This window comes from Mastomys coucha, unplaced genomic scaffold (genome assembly GCF_008632895.1).
Source record: "Mastomys coucha isolate ucsf_1 unplaced genomic scaffold, UCSF_Mcou_1 pScaffold22, whole genome shotgun sequence".
In the NCBI taxonomy this organism is placed as follows: domain Eukaryota; kingdom Metazoa; phylum Chordata; class Mammalia; order Rodentia; family Muridae; genus Mastomys; species Mastomys coucha.
The window spans coordinates 43,769,693-43,794,744 of record NW_022196905.1 but is presented as its reverse complement, the minus strand read 5'-3'; the positions used below and the strand labels follow the sequence as shown (position 1 = coordinate 43,794,744).

Genomic DNA, 25,052 nt, shown 5'->3' with positions numbered 1-25,052 from the left:
TACAATAGGATTTGGGACCTCTATTCTTGATAAAGGCCATCTGCATGAATTGGATGTAGTATTTGGGACTGTCAAAACATCACCACAGAGGGTCTCCCACAGTGTCTATATTGATGGTGATGATGATTGCTTTTGAGACAGGGCCCTACTCTGAAGAGCAGGTCAGCTTGGAACCTACTGTGTACCTCAGGCTGGCCTCATCGTCTTACCTTCTCAGCCATGAGCTGTCACTCCTGTACTTGTTTATTTATTGTTCATCAAACAGCAGGGTTAGACTGTGTTATGTTGCTAGTGACATATTCAAAATATAGGTGTGGTCTTAGATACTGGTTTAGACAAAGATCTGTAAAAGATCTTTCTGAGATACTTAGGAGTTTGATTGTGACCTGGATATGAAAATAGACTGAACTGGAAAGGTTGAGTCGGTAGCTGAAGAAGCTGACACCCCTGGTGTTTGTGATAGGATCTGTGTTTACAAAATCTATACCTGTCTATGTATATGGTTGACAGTGTCAGGAGTGTGTGATCTGAATGTGTGAGCATAGTTGTCTGCACATAATAAAAATTGTAGTTTACTTATTCTTTTTCATCTTTGTTTTCTAATTTCTTGGGGTTCTTTTTTTTTTTTTTCTTTTCGAGACAGGGTTTCTCTGTATAGCCCTGGCTGTCCTGGAACTCACTCTGTAGACCAGGCTGACTTCGAACTCAGAAATCCGCCTGCTTCTGCCTCCCAAGTGCTAGCATCAAAGGCGTGTGCCACCACCACCCGGCTCTAATTTCTTAAGTACTTTGTTACTGCTACTGTAACAAAAATTACTTAAAAGCAAGCCACCTTTTTACTGAGAATTATCATTTATCACTCACGATGGTCTCTTCTCCTTGTATCTGCTTCTTATTTTATTTTCCTCAAGAGACTTTTTTTCACCATCCAACACACTACATATTTTGCTGTTTTGGTTGTGTCCCGCTGCCCACTAGTATATGCATTTGTGAAGACTGGAGTTTTATATTGGTCTGTTTCCCTCCTGGCATCTCTAATGCTCTCAAGCATGCAGTCCACACTCAATAAATCTTCATCACCAAGTACCTGATGAGCAGAAATCGATGTGTGTGTATGTTGAGTTCTCTGAGGGAACTGCGGGTTTCAGTCAAGTTTAAAACTATTGTATTAAACTGCATTTTAAAACTAAACCATAAAAGCTTAGCTTACATCAAGTTTACTTCTGTAAAGTTACTTGTGTAGGAAAGTTTCTAGAACTGGATGGTCACCACCAGGGTCTGGAAATGGTTTAGTTTATGCCCCTCCAGCATGCGCATAGGTTCTCATCATAAGCAGTGGTGAGGAAGTGACTGTGGAGACAGCCTGGGGGCTTGTTGTGGAGTTTTCTCATATGTTTGCAGCTTTTGGCCTCCTTGCTGTGATTGGCCAGACACTCAGCTGCTTGGTCAGTGGTATACTTTTAAGTGAGTTACTTTTCAGATTAAGGGAGGTTCACTATGTACCAAGACTGTTTGGGGTCTAACTTTAACATTGTAGTAGAGAAATGATCTAATTTAACATCTTTCCTGAAAGTTCCAACTGTGCTTAGGTACACGCCTACCTCTGATTCTGTGGCTTAAGACCTGCTTGTATCCATTATTCATTCGCATTAATTCATTCATCCCCCACCTTCCCCTCTCCTCTACCTTACTCCCCCACCCCCCCTCCAGCTCTTAATAGAGCATGGCTCAAGAAAATAAGAGGGCAAAGTACTGGGTGCATATAGTGTTTTCTTTCTAATATGCCATTTCCCAGGAATCTAATTTTTTGTTCCTGTATTTTCTCCCCACACACCAATGCCTTACTATAAAGCTGTGGTGTGGGACTTGCCTTGGAGGGAATTTGTGTAGTAAGGTTTCTTGGCACCTTTTATTTCCTTCAAGCTATGCGTTCTCAAGAGCAAGGGTAAACACTCTTGTTCTGCCTCGTTTTTGTACAGCCTGGGATGGAAGAAAGGGTTTTTACGCTTGAAATGGGTTTAATGATCAGAACCTCAGTTAGTGAAGTTTTATCTCTTCCAAAAAAGGAATGTGTTCTTCTTTTCATTCAAACAGTTTGTTAAAGAGAAAATGATTAGGACCCCTGTTAAATGAGAGCAACAACTTTATTCATGATCGTTTTGATGGATGTTAGTTGGGCCAGAGACACTGGGCTCAACTCCAAATATAATACTAGCAAATGGGGGTGGATTGCCAAGGAGGTCGGGCCAGAGGGTCATTGGATAAAAATTACTAGATGGAGACATCAAGGTGGATAGACTGCTGCAGAACTGGCTTAATAAGGTTCTTGCTGCCAGGTGGTGGTGGTACATGCCTTTAATCCCAGCACTTGGGAGGCAGGTGCAGGTAGATTTCTGAATTAGAGGCCAGCCTGGTCTACAGAGTGAGTTCCAGGACAGCCAGGGCTACACAGAGAAACCCTGTCTCGAAAAAAACCAACCAACCAACCAAACAAACAAAACAACAACAACAACAACAAAAAAAGATTCTTGATGAAGGTAGCCAACTGATCTGCTTTCTGCTGGGATGTCAGGGAAATGAGGAATTTGATCAGATATCAGGAGAAGGTTTTTTTTTTTTTTTTTTCCCCTAATTTAACAAGATCCTTGTTAAACTAAGCTCCATGCTACAGATGCCAGAGGTTAAAGAGGAGGGTCCTGAGTCACCTGACTAAAATTTGGCCAAGGAGAACATTTGTGCAGGGGTTTTAGAAAGAAATCTTGCTCTGTTATATTTTGAGCTTTGTCATTCAAAACTTGTGAGATTAAAAAATATATGCTATAAAAATTTGTCCTCCATCTTGTTACAGGACCTACTTGGACCTTGCATAACTTTGCTTGTTAAGCCTTAGAGGCCCGGCACTAGGCCCGGCACTTCCGACAGTTTATTGCTCTACTGTTTCAGGACTGTTCTTGTGGATCTGAATAGCGCTATAGTGGGCAGGAAGTGTAAGGTTAGGTGTGGCTCTTGTGTGCGTGTTGTGCTTAGCACGTGGGCCATAGGAAAGCACACTTGGCTTCTGTAGCCTTGTGCGATCCCCACTTCCTGAACCTTTGCATCTGTACCCTGCGAGTACAGTTGCCTGCACCATTTCAGTGACCTCTTTCCTTCACCTTTCCTGTGACCCCCAGAATCTTCTCTGCCTTTGATGTCCAGGCCTTCTCTGGCCAGTTCTACCTGGTAGAGGAGCCCATCCACTACCTGCCAGGACTCTGACCCACATAAGTTGGGAACTGTTTTATGGAAACCTTGGCAAGACTACAAGGATTTTTACTGTTAGTCTGTCCCTAACTTCCCAGCCACTGGAGTTGGGGAGGGTATGGCTTATGGTATGTTTAGTTCAGAAATGTGTTCTCCTAATCAACTCACTTTCAGCTACCCTTAAAGTCTGTATTCTCGTTGGAGCAGTTATACATCCTTCTCATAGCACAGAATACTTGGACCGTGTGTATATTAGTCCTTGAGGTCTGCTTCTACATCCATTGTGTCTCTCCCAGAAAAGAGTAGTTGCACAAATGTATTCTGAGTTAATGAGTAATTGATACATCATCAAAAATTTCAGCTGAAAAATCAAAACTCTGAATCCTCAAGAACCTCAGTGTAGTCCCAATAGAAAGCTTTCTGTTTGATTAAAATGCCAAATAAACTCACTTTTATTATATTCATAAATATTAAGTGTCCAACATTCTCTGTGATGTACTGGCACCTTGAAGAATGGGCTTCCTTTTCTCAAGAAGCTAATGTATTTGTAAGACATGATGGAGTGTTGTTTAATAAACAGTTTTTCAGTTTTAGACATTGTTGAAAGATATCTAGTATGGTGTTAAAACCCTTCAGATTTTCTTAATCAACTAACTGCTGTTGAACTTTATGTAAACTCAGTGTGATTATTGTTAATGCTGAAAAATAGGTTATTTACTTTTTATCTATGAAACTGCTAAGTAAAGCATTGAAAGCCAATAAGGGAAAGAACCAGGCCTTTATGTATTATTTCAAATGTCAGATCTTTGAGAAAACTGCCTGGGAACTTAGAAGGTTGTTTAATGAGCCATTTAGAGACTCAAAGTTTACTGTGTACCCGGGCAATATTTGTTGTCTTTGTATGGTTATTAATGGCACCTTTTAATCTTAAGACTCTAATCATGTGTTCCATGCTGATGGTTTTGACTTGCTGTCTCATTTTATATAATTGTTCACTTTGTGGGGATTGAAGTTGGGCGTTGGTACAGCCTTGAGAACGTTGGGTACAGCTTAAGAACGTAGCTAAGTTCTGCCTGCTGAATCTTTTCTGTAGAAAAGATTTCCTGGATGAATAAATCTGAGATGTCCGACAAAGAAATTCAGGTGTCTTCTGTTGGGGAGGATAGGGATTCCTGAGTGTGCTTGCTGAGAGAGCTCTGTAACAGGCTGCTGTTCGCATTGCTCTAGTTCTGGGTATCGTGTCAGTGGTAGTGTCCCTACCCCTTTGGGTCTGTGTGTACCCCATCATCCTTAGTTGTTACAGGGTACCTACCACCCATTCTGTTGCCTGCAGAAGACTACCCTAAAACTGGGAAAGATGCATAGGGACCTCAGCAGTGTAACAGCTGGTTTAGCTGAGCAGGTGCCCCAGGCTTTGTGGAAGGCAGTATGGTAGCCTCCTCAAGTAGGCAGTTACCAGTGGGCGGTGCTGAATGGAAACTCCTTCTTGGCTAGCTGTTGTCTGTATGTTGTGATTTGATTGGATCTTATGAAGTAGTGCTAAAGGCCTACTTTAAGTACCTTCCCACATGTTGGCTTCTATGTCCACTAGAAGCTTTCATTTTCTAAGTCCCTAGAGTAGTTTATAGATGAGATACCAGGGTTAGGGCTAGTGTTAGGGTTAGGGTTAGGGTTAGTAACAGAGGTTAAGAACCTTATGCAAAATGATGAAGCCAGATCTTGGTATTAATGTTTAAACGCAGGTAGTTTGTGTGCCAGAGGTTACCCTCTGTCACGGTGTTACCTGCTCAGTAACTACTGAAATAGTGACCCCAGACAACACATTTGTTTACCCAGTCAGTTATTAGACCCACTTTAGTGATGGAGTGGCCCCCAGTAGCATGGCCAGGCATAGAGCGAATGAATGCTTATGCTCAGGCACATACTATTTTTTCATATGGGGTCTGGACCTTAGCTTTGGTCCACAGGACACTTCTGCGATTAAAGTAAAAATTCTGTTAAGGATTCGATATTTGAAAATTTCCCTTTTCTCTCTTTCTTTCTCTCTCACTTCCATCCTGTTCAAGATCATGTTGGAAATTGTAGCAGAAACCCAAACAGAGCTGAAAAATGAGAGAGCAGTTCCCCTGGCCCCAGAGCACTGGGGATTCGGGAGTAAATAAGGCAGATGGATGGGATTGATGGTGAGACCCCACAGCAGAGGAACTTACAACCCAGGAGAGAAAGTGCCAACTCACTAGAAAAATGATGCTTCTGAACTGCGCTCTGGAAGAGTCCCAAGAACTGAAAATGTGGGGAGTGGCAGCAGAAGTGGGTAATGAGAGTGCCCAGCCAGCAACCGATGACCTTGAGACAGATGCTCTGTTTAGCAGGGCCCAGAGGGAACTGCTGATCTGAGGTTGCCTCAGCTGCAAAACCACTTTGCTTGGTTTCTGACGAATTCGTCATCTGCCAAAGCTAAACAGAGTGGGAGATGGTAGCAGGAGGTTCCTGAGTCCCTGTAGCTTTTGTAACTCCACTCTCTAAGGTTACAAGATGCCCCAGACTTGGCATAAAGGAGGTTGTGTTGTATCTGTCCATCCTCATTTTCATGTATGCTAATGAGATCCTCTGCTGCCCTTCAGTATTGATCAGTCCAGTGAACAACCAGAAAGGGTCATTAGACGTTTGAGAAATCAACACTGTGAGCCGGCAAGGAGCCAGTGTTTTGGAAGCATTGGTGAAATGTTAACTCAGGAGAATTGTAGTTTGTATTTCAGATCCAAAAGAATAGCAGATCCATAGGGCAAGAATAGCGTGGGAAAGGGTGAGACAAGAGTTCTTTGGAGTTAGCTGTGAGACTGAGGTGTGGAGGAGCCTGTCCCAGGGTCAGTGTTTGGGCTGAAGGGCAGAAGGGAAGTGACTCAGGATATAGGAAATTAGTGGTCTGGAAAATTGAGCAGAGGATTTATTTGCAAATTCAAAGCAGAAGGATTAAGATGGAAGTTGTGAAGCAGTGTTAAGAACTGTGTGTGGAGGATGGCCCAAGAGATGAGTAGTAGCTAAGTCAGAGACAGAATCTCAGATGCTAGTGGGGCTGGAGAGATGATTTATTTCTCTCAAGAGCTGGCTTTCGCTTCTCTAAACATGGAGGTTTCTTTCTCCACACCACAACGAGCCACGTCTTTAGAATCTCTGCCAATCTCCAGTCCTCTCAACCAGAACTCCAAGCCACTTAACCATTTCAGGTCTGTGTGGGATCATTTTAACACAATGTCTTTCCAGCCACAACTTGAAAGTAACTTAGGTGAAGTTAAGGAGCAGACAATGGATGGGTAGAAACTACTTAACATTGTAACTCAGCATACCTGCCTTTGTATTACTCACACTTTATTATTTTAACCAGGGTTTCCTTTTTTTTTTATGTTTCTGATACTTTATTGTGGTACATGCTCTGTCCTGCATGTGTCACTAATTCTGAGGATTTAAAATAACAATGTGCTTTGCTTTTTGAGTGTACTTGTGTTTATGCAGTGGTGTATAATTGTGTTCCAGAGGTCAGAAGAAACCCCCCTTCTCTCTCTCTCTCTCTCTCTTTCTCTCTCTCTCTCTCTCTCTCTCTCTCTCTCTCTCTCTCTCTCTCTCTGTGTGTGTGTGTGTGTGTGTGTGTATGTGTGTATGTATGTGTATGAATTTGTCGGGCTTAGCAGTTGGGTGTTTTAATAAAAACAAATTTTTAAAAGAAAATCTCCAGTCATGAAACTATAATTTGGACGACACTGAAGCATTTTAAAAACTTGTTTAGCTTCCTAATCATGCTTCTTCTCATTCTTCCATAACCCTTAATTGAATAGCATGTTCTGAAGCTTCAGTGTTTCTTTTATAGAGAGATCAGAACTTAAGAGAGATGTGGCTTCAAAGTTTTCTGTGGCTCTGGAGTGCAGTCACCCACCCTCTGAAATATTAAATTCTGACAGTGGCATCGCTTGTCCTCACTCACACTGACTTTCCTGTCTTCTGTTATACAACCTTTAATTTCAGTGTTGCGTTATAGTGGAACCTTGGTGTATAAACACTAAGCCACAGTTAAAGATCCAGACTTAAAATTCAACCACAGATTGTATGTGAGCCAACTACAACAGTCACCAATAAATCCGTGGTTCTTCCTTCCCTAGCAGCTGGAGATTTCTTTCCACATCGGTTTTAAGATGGTCCCAATGTTAGACGGGCAATAACATGGACATACTTTTTAGGATTTTGGAGTAGTAGAAAGACAACTAGACATTATCTCGTAGATTTTCAGAAAAATCCCTGGAGCCTCAGAGAAGGAGCAAGTGGTCTAGATTTATACTTCTCTGTACCACTAGAGGCCAGTAAATTACCTACTCTTCATCTCAAGGTCCTCAGGGAAGGATCCTGAACAGACAAACTTAAACCCAGCCATATTTTTATTTCATTCATTTATTGAACAGATGTTGTGAGCACCTTGTCATTCAGGGCCTCTGGGGACCAGGTCAGGATAGAGGCTGAAGTACAAGATAATTTACAGGGGAAAAAAATGACTGAAGAGAATGAAGGGAAGGAGGAGGTGGGAAGGGTCCAGGTTGAGCATCTATGAAAGCTGAGGATATACAGGCATCGTCTAGGAGAGGCTTTTATCATCCCTGCAGCTATGAGCTAGTCTGGAATGGCCCAGCAGGAAGTGACACTGTGGATGCTGGCCAACGGGCAGCCTGTGGTGGTCAGACAGGTGGAATCTATACTGTGGTTCCCAGCCCACTGACTGGGCATGCACTGTTTACAGAGTAAGCACCTTCAGAAAACCGCAGATGGGGTTTTTCAGGCAGCTGCTGTCCTACTGTACGGTTTGGGGATAAGACACCTGAGAACCACATCAGTGGTTGCTGATGGCACATTCTCTACTGGCACTGTTAGATCTGCACTCCGCTAGTAAATATGATTGTCAGTCTGACTGAACTGCCTAAGTAGTCATGCAGATTTTTTACAGTTTTGGAGGACATGGTATATGGCCCTTGTCCTGAGGTTCTCGGGAAGGGTGAGGAAATGTACTTAAGGGGGAGAGGCTGCTCAGCATGGTTCTCAGAAGTTCTCCAGCATGCTTGTCTTTCTGTCTGAGATTTATCAGCAGGAATCAAGCAAGAAAAGATATCTACACTTTATGGATCTTACATGTCTGCACTTTTTTAGTTGTGTGTTAAGTGAGTGGAGTAATGTCAGAACATTTTGAAACATATAAGCTAAAACTTACCATCTGGAATGATTTTCTGCAAAAGTGAATAAATGGATTCATCCAGTCAAGAGTGGAACCATTGATGATCAACGTGCTCAGTTGCATGTAATAGGCTCTAGACTACAACATTGAGAACTGTTCGCATATGGTTTCTTTAGCCAAAAAACAGAATCAAACAACAACAACAAAAGAGCCAAAGCACAGCATTCACTTAAAGGAGTTCCATTCCTGACTTTAGCTGAGGGCAGGTGGCCATTAAGGTTTAGGGTGTATTCCAAGAGAGGCTAATGATTCACCTGGCTCTAAACCTGGCCTGGTTTTCTTTCTTTACTCTGTAGAGAAGGTTGTAGGAAGGACGTATGTTATTCTTCACAGTAAACCTAATGTGTATCAATATGTACTGTAGCTTGCTTGTATTACAAGACTAAACTAGACTTCTCAACACATGGAAACTTACTATGTGAATATATGTCTTATCTTTTTTCTTTTCTTCTTCTTTTTTTCTTTTCTTTTCTTTTCTTTTCTTTTCTTTTTTTTTTTTTAATTTTGAGACCAGGTCTCTTGTAATCCCTGTTGTCTTAAAACTTGTTATATAGCTTCAGGTGACCATGCATGCTCCTCTTTCCTATACCTCCCCAGTGCTTGGATTACAGTCATGTACTACTATATCTAGTTAATGCGGTCTCAGGTTTTGAAGGATGATAGGCAAGCACTTTGTGGATGATAGGCAAGCACTCTATCAAGCAAACTGCACCCTAGATCCCATGCTTTGATCCATGTGACTATTTAAGGAAGTCTGTCTTCTTAAAACTGCAATACTTGATCATCTTAATATGCATTTGGTAGACAGGAAAAAAACATTATTGGGGCCCATAATATAGTTAGTAATTAGCTTTTACTAGTTGTATGATGAAAATTTTGCTATATCCAAAGTATGTGAGATGTAGCATGTACTATATTTTACCTAAGTGTATGTATGTTGGGTGGTTTTTCAAAAATACAAAGTGTTTTCTTTGATATTATTTCCTGCCAAAGGGGTTGTGCTCACTCATGATAAAAACATGAGTGGTTGTTTCCCCCAGAATAGATAATATTTTCCCACTGTTGTAAGTGCCTCACAGTGTCTTGATGAAGCCTATATACTCTTCTGATTGGGGAGGCACAGTCATCTATAAACTCATGATCCTTTGTTTCTCTTCTTATTTATTTTTAAGGAGGCATGGGTCTCGCTTTGTCCTTGAGCTCCTGCCCTCAAATGATCAATTATCGTGTTTTAGCTGCCCTCATTACTGAGGCTACAGGCCCTTTTACAATTTGTTCGGGCTTGTTTTTATGTGCATTGAGCGATCACTTCATTCTTTGATAGTTTTTCTGTTGTAGTCTGATTTCAGCTTCCTGTGGCCCTCTCTACATTTTCTGCATATGTCCACCCTTTCCCTGGCCCTAAGTGAGAGGCCCCTTCTTAGGTACTGGGTAGATGTTTCCCATCCCATTCCACCTGTTCCAGTTTCACACATATCTAGCACTGTGGGAAACACTGTTGGCAAACATCAACTTGAGGAAAGGGGCTCACTGCAGTGTACCCTCCAGGTTACCATCCAACATCACAGAGACGTCAAAGCAGGAAACTATAGCTAGCTGCGGCTATCTATAGTTTGATTTATCCACTCTCACCCAGGTCGGGATACACAGCCTAGGGAATGGTATAGTTCACAGTGGACTGGGTCTTTTCAAATTAATCAACGTACGACAACCCCCTACAGACATCTCCATATTCCAGCCTAATGTAGAAGATCCCTCTGGTGGTGTGAAAGAAAATGGCAGCCACCCATCCCATAGACTCCTAGGAAGTGGCACTCAGGAGGTGTGGCCTTGTTGGAGTAGGTGTGGTGTTGTTGGAGGCAGTGTGTTAGTTCACTTCTGCTGTCTGCCTATCCAGATGTAGAACTCTAAGCTTCTTCTGCAGCCTCATCTCTTTTTGCATGCTGCCATGCTTCCTGCCGTGACAATAAAGAACTGAACCTTTGAAACTGAAAGCCAGCTTCAATGAAATGCTTTCCTTTATAAGAGTTGTCATGGTCACAGTGTCTCTTCATAGCAATAGAAACCCTAGCTAAGGCAACTCCCGTTGAGGCTGCCCAGGTGGTCGTAGGTAAAGTTGACCTTAAACTAAGCAGCACAACTGCCACTCGGTCTGCTTCCCTGACCGAATATTGCTTGCCTGGAGTTTTTTGTTTCCAACCGTCAACATCCCAAATTACATTCCTGAAGTTGAGCTGTGTAGTTAGTGCTCTTAAAAGTATATTTTCAACTTCCTTTCAAAAAGGAAGTCTTTTAGTGACTCCTGACATCCAGGGAGTGGTTTCGACAGCTCTCAGGGTTCTGATACATTTTGGGTCTAATAACAGCAAGCAGCTGAGGACTTCTAATCTATATCGTTCCATTTGCTTATGATTTTCTCAAAATCCATCTGCATTTAAGTCTTGTTCTTTTTTCATCCTCGTGGAGATGACACCGCACACTAACTTGGTCCTGTGTGAAATGATAGTGGGTGTCAGACTCTTCCACACAGTTTCTGAATCAAAGAGCTGGGAGCCTGAATAGCATTCAGCTCGTTATCTTGTTCACATCATTAGTACAGAACAGAAATGGGTCTATATAAGCTCTATAACTCTGCCTGAGTTTGAAATTTCAAAGGTGTCAGCAAAAATATTGATTATGAATGGGTTTTAGGTTCATCGTGATATATGATATTAAGCACCTGCTGGTTCCACAGCCCCCCATTTCAAAATTGAGTATAAAAGCTGTCTACAGCGTAGATTTATTCCTTCTGACTCTGTTTTCCTGCACAAAATCCTTAAACACATCCAGTAATGTGTAGATGGAATATATTAACTTGAGGTTGTAAACTATATTTTAAGGTTACAGTTATAACTTTTTAAGTGTGATGAAATGTCTTCCTTTTTACTTTCCTCAATAAAACCTATCATTTATTGCAGTAAAGCCTTTATGACTGAGGAAATGACAGTCCCATTGCTAAAGCTATACCAAATCACAGGCAGAGCCATTCCGTCAGTGCCCACCAGTCCTGTGCAAGTTTCTTCCATATCTGAGTTCCATTCTTCACTCAGAAATGGCATCTTAAGTCACTGAGCTGGCTAGGGTGTATATTTTCACGAAGATTTCTGTGTTAGTACTTACATATTCTTAGCCATTGTCAAACGTAGCAGCTTTGCCTATTAGAACACGAATCAGTGTAGAAAATTAAGAGAATCCAGGAGTAATCTTGGTAATCGTTCTGATGTAATATCCTCCTTTTTAGTCTTAAGGATGCTGAAGGCCACTTAAAAAGTGAAGTGACTGACACAGCCACTTTGTAGAGTCTCTGTTAATACCAGGGCTCCAGACATGACTGTTCTCTCTACTTCTTAAGGTGACAACATCGGTTGCTCTGTGAGCATTGTGTGATCAAAAACAAACAAAATAAGTAAATAAACACATGTGCTCTGGAACCTCAAATCACTGTGAATTTCTTTTAGCTTTTACCTCTGGGAATTATACACATACTCAAAATTAACTCAAAGCAAAACTTCTTAAGATTCATATGTTTACTACCGGGGTTGGGGTACTCCCTGAAAATAAGATATTTCAAAACTTACAACATGAATTTTAAACAGTCAAAGGGAAGTGAATGTCAGCCTCACTACCACCGTAACACTGAAAGCCTTCTGGGTCTCTTGCTTCTGTTGTTTATTTGTTGTTACATATAGATTCTTTTCTTTCTGTGGTATTATTATTATTTTTTTGTTTGCTCTTTAATTGATGTGATGATATCCTTTCCCCTAGGTAGCCGTTTTACTGGACGGTATAAATCTGCCTTGGATTATATTTGTCCTCTGACCTTGGCCTTTTTTTAGTATCCTCGAGCATTTGTCTGTTGTGTATCATGTTGAAATCATGGTGTCAGGGTCAGGATGCACTTGGTATTATGCCATATTTGGTGACTATGAGCGCAGGCTCTGCCTGCTCAGGCTAATGAGGGCTGAGACTCTTGTTCTACTGCCTGGCTGCTGGAGAAGCCTGCGGGCACACATGCTGGCAGCCGTGTGCATGTCTCAGTTTCTCCTGGCCTGAACCAACTACTTTCCTTTCTTTTAAAGATCATTGTCATTTTCAATGAAGAAAACTCTGCTGTATTTTAGTAAAAATGCTTTTGTACCTTGTTTTTTCTCATTTGTACTCTTTTTTGGCATTGCCTTTGCTTCAGTGATATGAAGCAGGATAGAACCCTATCTAATGAGATATTTTGGTTGCAAGGTATACATTGGCTGCACAGACGGTGAATTGAGGGAGGACATATAATACATCAGAATCAGGAAAACAAATCCTGTATCTTAATGGCTGCTCACTGTGTGTGCCATGCCTTTTAAATTTTCCTGTTAGTGTTTATGAGGCGGTTCTTATTCTTCACATCTTATGAGTCAGGGAAATCTTATAGAGAGCTGGCGAGACTTGCTGGAGAACAAGAGAACTTAAAAGTGGTAGTGCTGGGGCCCGAGAGTGGGGGCAAGCTTGACTCAGAGCTCTCAGGCACATCACAGTAGCTACTCTGCTATATTTATCACAGGGCAGGGATCCCATTGCTCTCCCTCCGCCCTGCACTCCCTGTGTTCTTTCTTTTACAAATCTGACTTACAGCAAAGAGAGCTCGATGACAGCTGGCTTTTCCTTTTCCTTGTTATGTTAGTGAAGAAGTTATAGTATACAGAGAGGCGCACCTACAGTCTTACTTTGCAGAGGTATGCTCTTAGTCTTTGTGTCTCCCGTGTAATGACTGTCCTACCTGTCCAGAAGCCTGCTCCTGAGCAGCAACATCATGTATGATACGGTTTTCTGTCCCAAATGACAGTTCTGTGGATCTTGACCAACCTGGTTGGATATTGAGAAATGTGGGCGGAGTAGACATTGGGTTCAAATCTGGCTGAGGGAGCTGCTCACTCTTGCAGAGGAGCTGAGTTCAGTTTCCAGCACCACTGTCAGGTGGCTTACAGTGCCTGTGACCTACAGCCCCATGATAGCTAACTCCCTCCCCTGGTCCCCGAGGGCACCTTCACATATGATGTGCATACCCACAAGCACACAAACATACGTATAAGTATGAATAAAGTCTTCCAAGTCTGGCTTCTGTTTGCCAATGTCGTCTGGCTGCTCTCTGAGTTTTTGTCTCTGATTTCTTGTTTCTTGTTTTTCCTTCTCTTCATGTTCCCACCTTCTTGAAGCAGGTTGTTTTCACCTTGTTGACAGTACGGTGCTTCACACTGTAGAAGATTCTAGACTATAGAAAGGAAGGAATAGAAAATATATGCAGTGTTTTGTTGTAGGGAGTCCTGTCAGGGGCACCCCTCCTGGTTTTGGTTTGGGTTTTAATGAGCACTTTTCTCAAATGTGAGGTAAGCAGTGATGCTAGGGCGACCCTGTCTGTCAGTGCTGGCTAAGGCAGAACATGCCCCCACCCATGCACAAAGCTAGTGCATTTGCATATTGTTAAATTGCAGGGGCATCCCAGCAGTACCTACACAGTATCTACAATAGATTTCTTTGTTAGGTTGGTATTTTTTGGGTCACATGTCGTGTTTTCTATTAAGTTTCTAGTTGTAACATGGGTATTTAAGTTCCTGAGCTGACTGAGTGGATCAGTATATGGTGACCAGCTTTACTCTGCATAGCTGAACCTATAGCTATTGTCAGTTCATTTTTCTCCTTTTTAATGTTTTTATCTTAAATATGACAAGAATGATTTAAGATGGTACAAAATATGGAAGCTATTTTGGTAAAGAAACTGCATTATGATGAAGTGCTTAAAACTCTGGTTAATGATTTCTGAGAATTCCCTCTCTGTTTGAACAACATAGTTTCTTTGATATTGATGGTATGTGCTAGACAAGTTATATTTTTTTTTCTTGCCATTTTTAGGATTTTGAGCAACAACAAGATATCTGAGCTGAAGAATGGTTCATTTTCTGGGTTAAGTCTCCTCGAAAGACTGTGAGTATTCTCTCATGGTCATTTCTCCTGATTTAGATAATATGTTTGCATTGTAAACCTGCCAATGGAACTGCCAACAATTTTAATTAAAATTAGTTTTTGCTAACATTTTATTATGCAAAAGTTCAGGAAGTGATGTTTAAGAGAGAAGCAATTATGGATTCAGAGTTCAGTACACTTCCCGGGAAGAGGCAGCTACTAATCCCAGTTCATGTAGGTTTCACATTTGGTCACATTGTCTGTGCTCTGCCATGAAGTGATCAAGTGATCCCGACAGTAATAAGCCAGTCCTTACTCATGTATTGCATATGTCAGAACAATGATAACGAAGGCATCTATTCAGCTTGCTTCTAGTAAAGCTGCTTACTAATCAAGCTGTGGACTCAGCTGACCACTCACTGGCTTAACACAGATGTTTTGAAACTGTTTCCTAAAATGATATGTGTCCTATCATAAAATAGAAGACAAATATATCAAGGAGTACTGTTTAGGTACTGGCGTTTTCTTCAGTATCTTGGAAGATAATAACATTTTTTACTTAGAAGTTTTCCCATGAGCTGATATGTTACAGACAGTCGTTTTGGGTGGATTTTAGGGAATGGATATGCTGTTTACATGGGTTCTGAATCATGTTAAAATGATCATGTAAGTGTACATTTACAATAAAACTGGAAAGTACTTTAGGGAGCCACATCATAGGTGAACATTTCTGTGAAGTTATAGTCTAACCTAGTTTTTGATTCTCTGCTCTTCTCATAATTCTTACTTTTGTGCACCCAGCTTTCTCCTTACCATTCATTCAGGCCTTCTGCACTCAACCTTCCCCTAGCACTTGATCGCTTAGGTTACTGAAGTGCTGCTTAGTCATATCCCACCTAGAGCTCTGTGTCCTTTTCTGCATGGCCCTGATCTTCTCACTTTACTACATGACTAAGTTATGTGTGTATATATTACTGATATCCAGACAATTTTATAATAGTACATTTACATACTTTATGCATACATGTACACAGCATGTCAACATGCAGAAAGATTACATACAAACATGTATAGGTGCATAAAAGCTTTCTTGGCACTTCAGGACTTAGCATGCCATATTGTGTGTTTGTTTGTATTGACTTATTCCTGTCATGATCCTCCCAGTCCACGAGTCTAGAGGATGTTACCTACATCCTCACCTCCAGGCCCTACTGTGCTGAGACTAATCCTTTGTACACACTCTGTGGTTGCTTCAGGAATAGATATTTGGATCAGTTTGGTTGAGTGGAGGTGTGCCTGAGGCTTGAGGGAATGAATTTCCTCCATGTCAGGAGAAAAGAAGGAGCCCGTCCTGCTGGGAGCAGTTCACCAGAGAGGGGTGAGAAGTGACTCTAAGCAGAGGGAGACACTGCTGGACTCACACACTGAGCATTAGTATGGAGAAGGCAACATCTTCCCATCAGGCATTCTTCCTGCAAACCAGTGTTGTCAGCAGATATCCCTGCATGCAGCGCTGGGCATTTAGTATATGCCAAGGTGGCAGTTGAGGGGATTCCCATGGTCAGAGGAAGGGTACAGGCACTTGGGGTTTATCAGTGGTGTTGGGTAGAGACACTCACTCTGCTTGGCTTCATGTGGTTACTCACGTACACCATAACCACTGTGGCTAGCATGGCCAATGCTCAGTGTTGCACTAGGAATTATGCCTTTCTTCCACATAGTTTTTAACTTGCTTTGTCTTTGGCCATATTTTCTGCCTTTTGTTGATAATAAATCTCTATACATAGTTGAAATAAATTAAGTTGCCATTGTGGGTATATTAAGATACATTAAAGGTTTTTTTAGCCTTTTTAATACCTGAATTCCAAAATACCACCAGACTTTTATGAGAGAAAAAAAATATGCTCATACACAAGACCCAGTTTAGAGTTTCCTGCTGACTAGTGTGGTTCATCCCAATTGTTAACTCAGTCTCATGTGTTATGCTGGAGTCACTTGAGTAACTAACTAAACGTCTAGTTTGAGCTTATGACTGAATGTCTTTAGCTCCTAAAAGATGAAGGGTTTTGGAGAAAGAGTTCTTAGTTTCTAAGGAGATATGAGAGCACAGTGTCTGTTCTTTTGTTCTTTCTTTCATGGTTGTTCGTAGAGGGATTTAGGCACCTGGGATACCACCTTATGAATAAGGATTATGCCCTTCCATTTCAGAGAACAGTGGCTCTGAGAGGTGTGTGGAGCCAGCCACATCTGCTCTACCTCTCTATGTCTTTTAATGTAAGATGATAGTTTTATTATTACTATTACATTGTTACCGCATTTGTTGTTATTTGAGACATGGATTCATTATGTAGTCCTGGCCTTGAACTTTCAAAGAGTGTCCTGGCTCCTGAGTGCTGGGATAACAGTTGTGGGCTGCCACACCCAGCTGAGGCAAGGTTGGGATGTTTGTATTAAAAGGTATCTCATCCCATAGATCACGTACTCTTTCCTAAAGAAGTCAGTGCTTTACTGAGCATCTTGATAATTTTTCTGTTGTCAAAATAAGACACTGTGTGACCAAAGCAATTTTCAGAAGAGTTTATTTAGGTTTCGGGTTGCATAAGGATAGAGTCTGTTGTGACTGAGAAGACTGACAGCAAGAGGCTGGGTTAGTTACTGAAGCAGGAAACCTAAGTGTGAAGCAGCAAGAGCAGCCTGGGTAGGTGGGACCTTTTCTCTCAGCACACTCCTTTGGTGCCGTGCTTCCTCAGCAGGGCCACACGCCACCTAGACTTCCCCCAAAGAGTACCACCACCTGGGAACCAAGTGTTCACATGCCTGGGACTGTGGAGGATATTTTTTTTTATTAGGTATTTCCTTTATTTACATGTAAATTTCTCTTTTCCCAGTTTCCCCTCCAAAAAACAAAGAAACAAACAAAAACGATAAAAACAAACCCCTGTTGCCTCCCCCCTCCCCATGCCTGCCACCCCACCCTCTCCCACTTATTGGCTCTGGCATTCTCCTACACTGGGGCACAGAACTTTCACAGGGCCGAGGTCCTTTCCTCCTATTGATGATCGAATTTGCAATCCTCTACTATACACATGCTGCCAGAATAATCAGACCCCTCCATGAGCAATCCATGGTTGGTGGTTTAGTCCCTGGGAGCTCTGAGGGTACTAGTTAGTTCATATTGTTGTTCATCCTAAGGGGCTGCAAACCCCTCAGCTCCATAGGTCCTTTCTCTAACTCCTTCATTGAGGACCCTGTACTCAGTTCAATGGATGGCTGTGAGCCTCTACATCTGTATTAGTCAGGTACTGTCAGAGCCTCTCAGGAGATAGCTATATTTAGGCTGGCTTGCCCTTCCTTCAGTCTCTGCTCCATAGTTAATCTCTGCAACTCCTTCCATGGGTATTTGGTTCCCCCTTTTAAGAAGGAGTGAAGTGTCCACCTTTTGGTCTTCCTTCTTCTTGAGTTTCTTGTGGTTTATGGGTTGTTCTTCCTGTATTCCAAACTTCTGGGCTAATAACCACTTATCAGAGAGTGCATACCATATTTGTTCTTTTGTGATTGGGTTACCTCACTCAGGATGATATTCTCCAACCATTTACCTAAGAATTTCATAAATTTATTTTTAATAGCTGAGTAGTACTCCATTGTGTAGATGTACCACAATTTCTGTATCCAATCCTCTGTTGAGGGACATCTGGGTTGTTTCCAGGTTCTGGCTTATATTTCTAATCTGGCCACCACAAGGACTTTTCTGTTGCTGCCTAGAAGGTTGTGGAGAGATTTATGTTGGCTTCCTGTTCACCAAGGCAGAATCCAGGATAGGCTGGGAGGCTGAAGCAGCTGTTATCTCCTCACACAGTGATGACATAGTACCATGGTGGTGATAGACAGGAAGTGGAGTGTTTCACCTGAAGCTGGCTGGCTATAACTCTGAAAGGCTAGCCCCCACACCCCCAATCACACATCTCAAATAGCCATGCCTCCCACCTTAGAGCTTTCTCATCCTCCCAAAACAGAACCACTAGCTGGGTACCAGTGTTGCCACACCTAAGCCTGAGGGATGGCATTCTGCAGTGAGACCAGGCACTTAAAACAGGCTTTCAGTTTGTAAAAGCAGGTCTTGGGCTTCCTTTCAGGTAGATTTTTACAACCTAATGCATTCTGATTTAGCAGTACATTCTAAAGTTATACTGCTGTATACTAGACACACTTTGCATTGTTGGGGAGAGAAATATTAAATGCGAGAGTCTGAATATAAATATTTTTTGGCAGTGTCTGATTAATATGGCTATTATTAATATTATATAATATGTCAAGAATTCTTTATTATTAAAGAAAAACTGTATCTTTAAATCATATTACACTGCTCAGTTATTCATGAGAGGTATTTTGTGGAATCACACACAGTTTATCACTGACCACAGATTTATGAACTGGTTTAGTGAAATCAGTTTCTCTTGTTGAAGCTGTTTGGAATCTGAGAAGGGAAACTTATGCTTTAGAAAATAGGCCTGACATTATATATTTCTATTTGGGAGACTTTTTTTTTTTTTTTTAGTTTATTGAAAATAAACGAAAAATAGGGATTGTTAACACTCAAATGCTTACCTCTTTGAGGTGGACAGTGGTGCTCATCGGGAGAGTGGAGAGATAGGATATAGAAAAGTTAAGGCTGCTGACATACATAGCTTTTATTAAGATCTTACAAACTTAAGCAAGTTAGAACAAAGAGAAAGTCATATTATCAAAGCTTGCATATGACTGAAAAAAGACCATGTTATCTCCCAAATCAGCAGTTTACTTTACTCCCATTCAACAATTGAATAATGGTTATCAGTTTAGTACCTCTTCTCATTGGTATATGCTGTTACATCATGTACACATTTGAAGAGTCACTTGGAAGTCTGTGACAGACAGCAAGACACTATCGTCTCTGAGAAGTGTTAATAACATTGGGTGAGATCCACGTTCTTTACATTGTATGGCTTGGTGAGTAGCAGGGTGATTTTTGTGGCTTTCTGTAATTGACTAATACTTGTATAGGTAGGTAGAGGTTGTTAATGTAACTGTCTCTCAGCTTTGCTTTATTGTTTTATATATTCATCTGTCTAAGCTGTCACCCTCTGTAGATTATCTTATTTCCCCAAGGCACAGTAGAATATGCTCTTGCAGGTCTTGATGTTGGGGATAGAAACCAGAGCTTCTATTGTGCCAGAGAGGCCAGTGACTATATGACTGGCATGGAAATGGTCCTTTCTAGACTCACTGCAAAATATGGCCACAGTAGATAAAAGTGGGAAAGCTTGAGTGTGGGAGAGATAGGCAGGGTCAGGTCTCAGGGATCTTTGCCACTTGCTCTAAAGACTTTGCCTCCTTTTTTCCTTCTCAACTGATGGGAACTTTTGGAGGTTTTAACAGAAAGACGTGATCAAAATTCTGCTCAGGAAGATCAGTAGCAATGGAGAATAGCTGAGGAGATAGGATACATGTGAAAATTGTGTTAAAATCTCCCCTCAGATAATGCCATGGGGGTTGAACAGGACCCGTGTGACTCGAGACATTATTATCGTATACAATAATTTATTTTTCAACTTCATTTTCAAACATCCAGTGAGGTTGAAAGAATATTACCTCCAGCACCTTGATTTAATGATGACCAACTTCATGGCGTGTTTGGTTATCAATTTTTCAATTGCTCTAGGTATAAATTTATTTAGTTTCTTTAATGAATTCCTACTGCATGAAAAATGTGCTTAAATCCTGACATCAAGAACTTGACCCCATTTCCTTTGTTTTTGTGCATGAGGGTTTATAAGGAGGAAAGACTGATTTTTGCCCCATTTCAGTCCAAATAGAAGTTGGATGGGTGTGCAAAAGTAGCTCACATCATGGCGGATAGGAAGCAGAGAAAGGAAGGGTTAGTGGCTAGCTATTTACCTTCAAAGTCCCACCCTTAGCAAGCCCCTTCCACCAGGGAGGCTTCAGTCCCCAGAGGTTTTACAGTCCGTAAAACGTAGCACCGCCAATTAGAGAGCGTGTTTAGTACATGAGCCCATGGAGGACATTTCATTTCCAAACCATAACACTCAAGGTAGTGTACCAGAGCTCAGTGGAGGCCAAGACACAGACAGGATATATAAAAGTGATATTGGAATGGCCTGGAGGATTTCTAGTCCATCTTGTCAGCTTTAGTGGACAGAGTGGGAAGTGACACGTTAGGAATGTTGGCTTACAGTAAGAGAATGACTTCTGCCACAGATGAACAGACACCAGCTTCACCAGAATGTGTATGTGAATTTTCTCAGGCGACCTTTCCAGAAAGCAGCCTCTGTGTTATATTTTTGCTGCTTTGGTAATTAGAATATGCTTTTAATAGAAAATGAAAAAGATAGAAAAGCACGTGTGAGTCCAACTGCACACAGTTGTCTTTAGCTAGGAGGGCAATAATGTGGAGTGTACCTGTTAGATAAGATGGAAGAAAACTCAGGGTCTTTGCTCAACTTCATAAAACTTGTTCTTTGGAGTCTTTTCTTGAGCATAAGTAGATAGGGAATCTGATGAACTCTGAGCTGCAGTGGGTTTGAGAAGGCTACCTGGAGAATGTGTCTAAGTCTTAGAGACTTCATGAGCATGGGTTTGACTGTCCTTGGTAGAACCAACCATAGTTTTTAGATACCCATGATGCAGACCACCTCCATGTTATAAGAACAGGTATTGTTAAAGTCCAGGATCTAGGATGACCTCTAGAATCCCAGATGAAATAAGTGGAAGAGTCTCTGGAATTCAGAGTTACCTACCGTTCTAGCTTGGTGAGCATTCCTCTCCCAATTTATGTTGTTTGGCTGTATATGCCACCAACCCATATGTGAAGAGAAGTGGCACAGGAGACTTGAGTAGCTGTGTACGTCAAGGTTGCCACCATTAGAGATAGACTTGGGGACAAGAGAAGCTTAAGGACTTTGTGTTTGTTTGTAGGCATCCAGCAGACAGAGGACCAGAGGACACTGACTCAGGGGACAAGACTTGGAAGTTGGTCCTGGCACGCAGGCTTACTTAGGGCATCTGGGCAGGTCACCTACTGGAAGGAATGTGCTACTGTGTGATTGATGGAAATGCTAGCCTTTGCAGAGGTCTAACTTATACTTGAATGGATTGTCTTCAGAGGCCTGGCCCTCTCATGGGTAGCTGGGGTCAGGAGACATGACTGTGATACTCTCTGATGCCTTGCTGTGCTCTAATACTGGCATAGAAATGTCCAGCTGCTTGAGAATGAAAGGAGATACAGGCTTCCTGGTTTTCTGCTTTTGGGCTATATATTGTAATGTATAATGTGTTTATAACCCCACTTTATGGAGAACATCACTATAGAAATCCTAGGAAGGGAAATATATTAAAAAAAAATCACATATTTTAAAGATATTTTTTGCAAGAATTCAATTTAATGATGTTTGTGATAGGCAAACCACTGATGTGATATATATTATATGTGTGAGATATATACACACACATATAAAAGTATAGCATGCTAAGGAGGAAATTATAGACATAATGGCTGTGAGGTCCTGGAAAGCTGGCTTAGTGGTTAAAGTGCTAGCTTTGCAAGAGTGAGGACCAGAGTTTGTATCGCCTAGAATATAATCTATATAAATGCCTGGTAGGCGTGGCGACCTGCCTGTGATTCCAGTCTAGGGAGGATGAGACAGGAGACCTCCAGAGCAATCTGACTAGCAAGACCATCATCAAGCTCTGGGTTTGATTGAGAGACCTTCCTTCCTGAGTAAGGGGAAAGTGTTATTGAGCATGCTTCCTGACACCAACCTTGGGCTCACACATGAATGCACATATGCATTTGCACATGTAGCCACATGCACTCTTCCTGTATGCATACATGCTTACAAATAATGCATACCACACATACATAAAAATGGCAACAGGAATGAAAACAAGAGAAATAATACATCTGTTTTAAAGTGGCTGTATTTTCAGGATGATTAAGGACCCTGTAACCCTTTATGTCATCTGCTTTTGTTGCTGAAACAAAAAAGCTTTGAGGTCAGATTTCTTAAGTTTGAATTCACAGTTTGTTACTCAGTGCCTGGAGATCTTGTAGTAATCTTTTTTTGCTTTGCTTTTTCTCCCATACTGGTGGTTCTGTCTGCTGCAGGTAAGTGTAGTATGCTGAAGTCTTTGATGACATGGTGACTGTCCGACTAACTCATACTCCTCCTTTCACAGGGACCTTCGGAACAACCTTATTAGTAGGATAGCCCCAGGTGCCTTTTGGGGACTGTCTTCGCTGAAGAGATTGTGAGTTTTGAATTGCTTACTTGTGAGTCTGAACTTTTCCTTCTATAGTTAGCAGTGAACTCCAGGTTGACAAGAGAGGCTCATCTGGGCAGGTCCCTGCCAGAGCAGAGAGGAGTTAAGTGTTCTATCCATGCTTTAGGTGTACCTCTTGTACTAATAAACTCATTAGCATGGCAGCTCTGTAGCCATAACTCCTGTAGAGACAATCCTCAAGCTCTGACTCCAGTCAAACTCTTCTTCTTTTGAGTGATAGAAGTTCAGGCTCTCTATTAATGATGTAGCGGCTTGCCATTTCCTTGTGTACTTTTACTTCAAAGCCTAAAGAGTTGGTTTTATTACTCTGAAAGCTAACATCTTGCTACAGTTTTTCACATTTGGAAAATTGAGGAATAAAGCCGCATAGACCATGCCACACAATGTTCTTTGTAAAGACATTTGCTGAGCTCTGGCCACTTACACATTCCCACTACTGTGGAAGAACTCAGGCTCTTGATGCATGCACAAAGCTGTAGATGGGGAGAATTGACCTCCCAAGTTCCTGTTCTGGACTTGTATGAAAAAAGACAGACTAGAGAGAGAAAATTTGGTTTTTTAACACACATGTGCTATACAATGTGGGCAGAGTCAGGAATGAATGGCTGTCAGACAAGGACTTAGGACTCTGGCTTACTGAGCCTCTTTAAGAGGGGATGAAAATACTTTTAGAGAGAGGTAGCAGGATAAAAGAAAAAGACTCATAGTAAGGTAAATGAAGAATTAATGCTAAAGTGCTACCCTGCCTGAAGTTCAGGAGCTGGGCCAAGTTCTCATCATCCCTCCCAGTCACTGATGCTTACATTCCATGTTTTTCCTTGCGACATCTTCCTTCTATCATCACACGCTATCTCTTCCCTGTATGGGTAACAACTGTCTTCACAGCGGCTTGGGTAGCAGAAAGGTTAATATTTATAACACCTCCATGCCGAGATACAGGCCAAAAGAGCTTAACTGTCAGTTAAAGACAGTTTCCTGGCAGTGTTTTGAAGGTGCTTCAGAAAACCTTAGACTCTTGCTTAGTTCCTTATCCTAAATAATGTCTCAAGTACCGCCGTCTAAAAGTTTAATAATCCTGTTCAGTAGCATTTAACTTAATTACTGGTAATTGTGCTAGGCTTTGCCATAGCTTGTTTGCATTGCATCGCACACTAAGTGCTCTTCTGGTGTTCCTGCCTTGTAAGGTAATTGCCATTTACAGTGTTCTTCCTGCCAGAAAACACATTCTTAATTCCAAACAGCTGACTTGTAATTGAGCTTATGGCATACAGCTTGCAAGCTGAAGGATTCCTATGTGGAGACTCAGTGGGATGTAAAGATAGCCATTTAGTCAGTGGTTGCTAGCTTTTATAGACCCAGGCTCACTTTCTTGCAAGGCTTTAAGTCATTCATTTCAATGGCCACACAAAGTGTTTTGTCAGTGTCCGTGGTTTTGTCTGTACTCATAGATAATTAGAGTCAGGAAGATTAAGTAGCTTTTGAAAGATTAACTACCAGGAGTAGTTGAAACTCAAACCCATTCACTTTCTTCTTTGCTTTATCAACGAATTTAAGCTGATTCTCAATCCAAATGAAACTCATTATCAATACCTAAGTTCCATTTAAGTAGGCATAGCTGTAATGAAATTGTTTCCCAAAGAGTCAATGGTAATTACATCACTGAAAGCTCAGAAGTGAGCTGAGATAATGAATAGGACTAAGGCACTCCTGTTCAGGCAACAGCCCACAAGATGATACCTCATTTTCTTAAATAGTAAAATCTAGAAATAAAAGAAAAATCCACTTAAAAAATCCAACACAATTAAGTGCTTGGCTTTCATATTCTAAGGAGCTCGAGCAATACGAGCATAAGTGCAAGCTTTGTGTGGCTTAAGGTTACTTTAGCCATACCAGGGAAACCAGAGCTAAAGCATCCTGCTCTGCCCAGATAACTCAGGCTGGCTTTTGAAATATGTAAGGGAAAAGCTCACTGAGGAGATACCCAGGTCAAATGCTCTGTTCTTGGAATTTATAGTCAAAAGCATGCATTTTCTGCTGTGACCAAGTGCACAGTTTGGAATTTAGAGACTTTTGTTTGGAAATAGGCACTTTAAGTACCCTCTTCCTTTTTATAGTGTTTAACAAAGGAAATAAATACTTTTCAGATTTTTAATTTATATAAATTTCTGATTTCTCTATTAACCAAGTGAAAATTGAATTACTCAAAATGTAGCAACTGATA

The 25,052-nt window shown here is 41.4% G+C and overlaps 1 protein-coding gene across 1 annotated transcript in view; it reads left to right on the top strand.

Annotated features, from left to right (window-relative positions):
• The window catches only part of Adgra3 (adhesion G protein-coupled receptor A3), a 97,804-nt gene that overhangs the window by 17,583 nt on the left and 55,169 nt on the right, over positions 1-25,052 (top strand). Inside the window, exons 2-3 of the mRNA XM_031342237.1 lie at positions 14,444-14,515; positions 22,727-22,798. Of these exons, the coding sequence (XP_031198097.1) occupies positions 14,444-14,515; positions 22,727-22,798 (144 nt within the window). The remainder of the gene's footprint in view (positions 1-14,443; positions 14,516-22,726; positions 22,799-25,052) is intronic.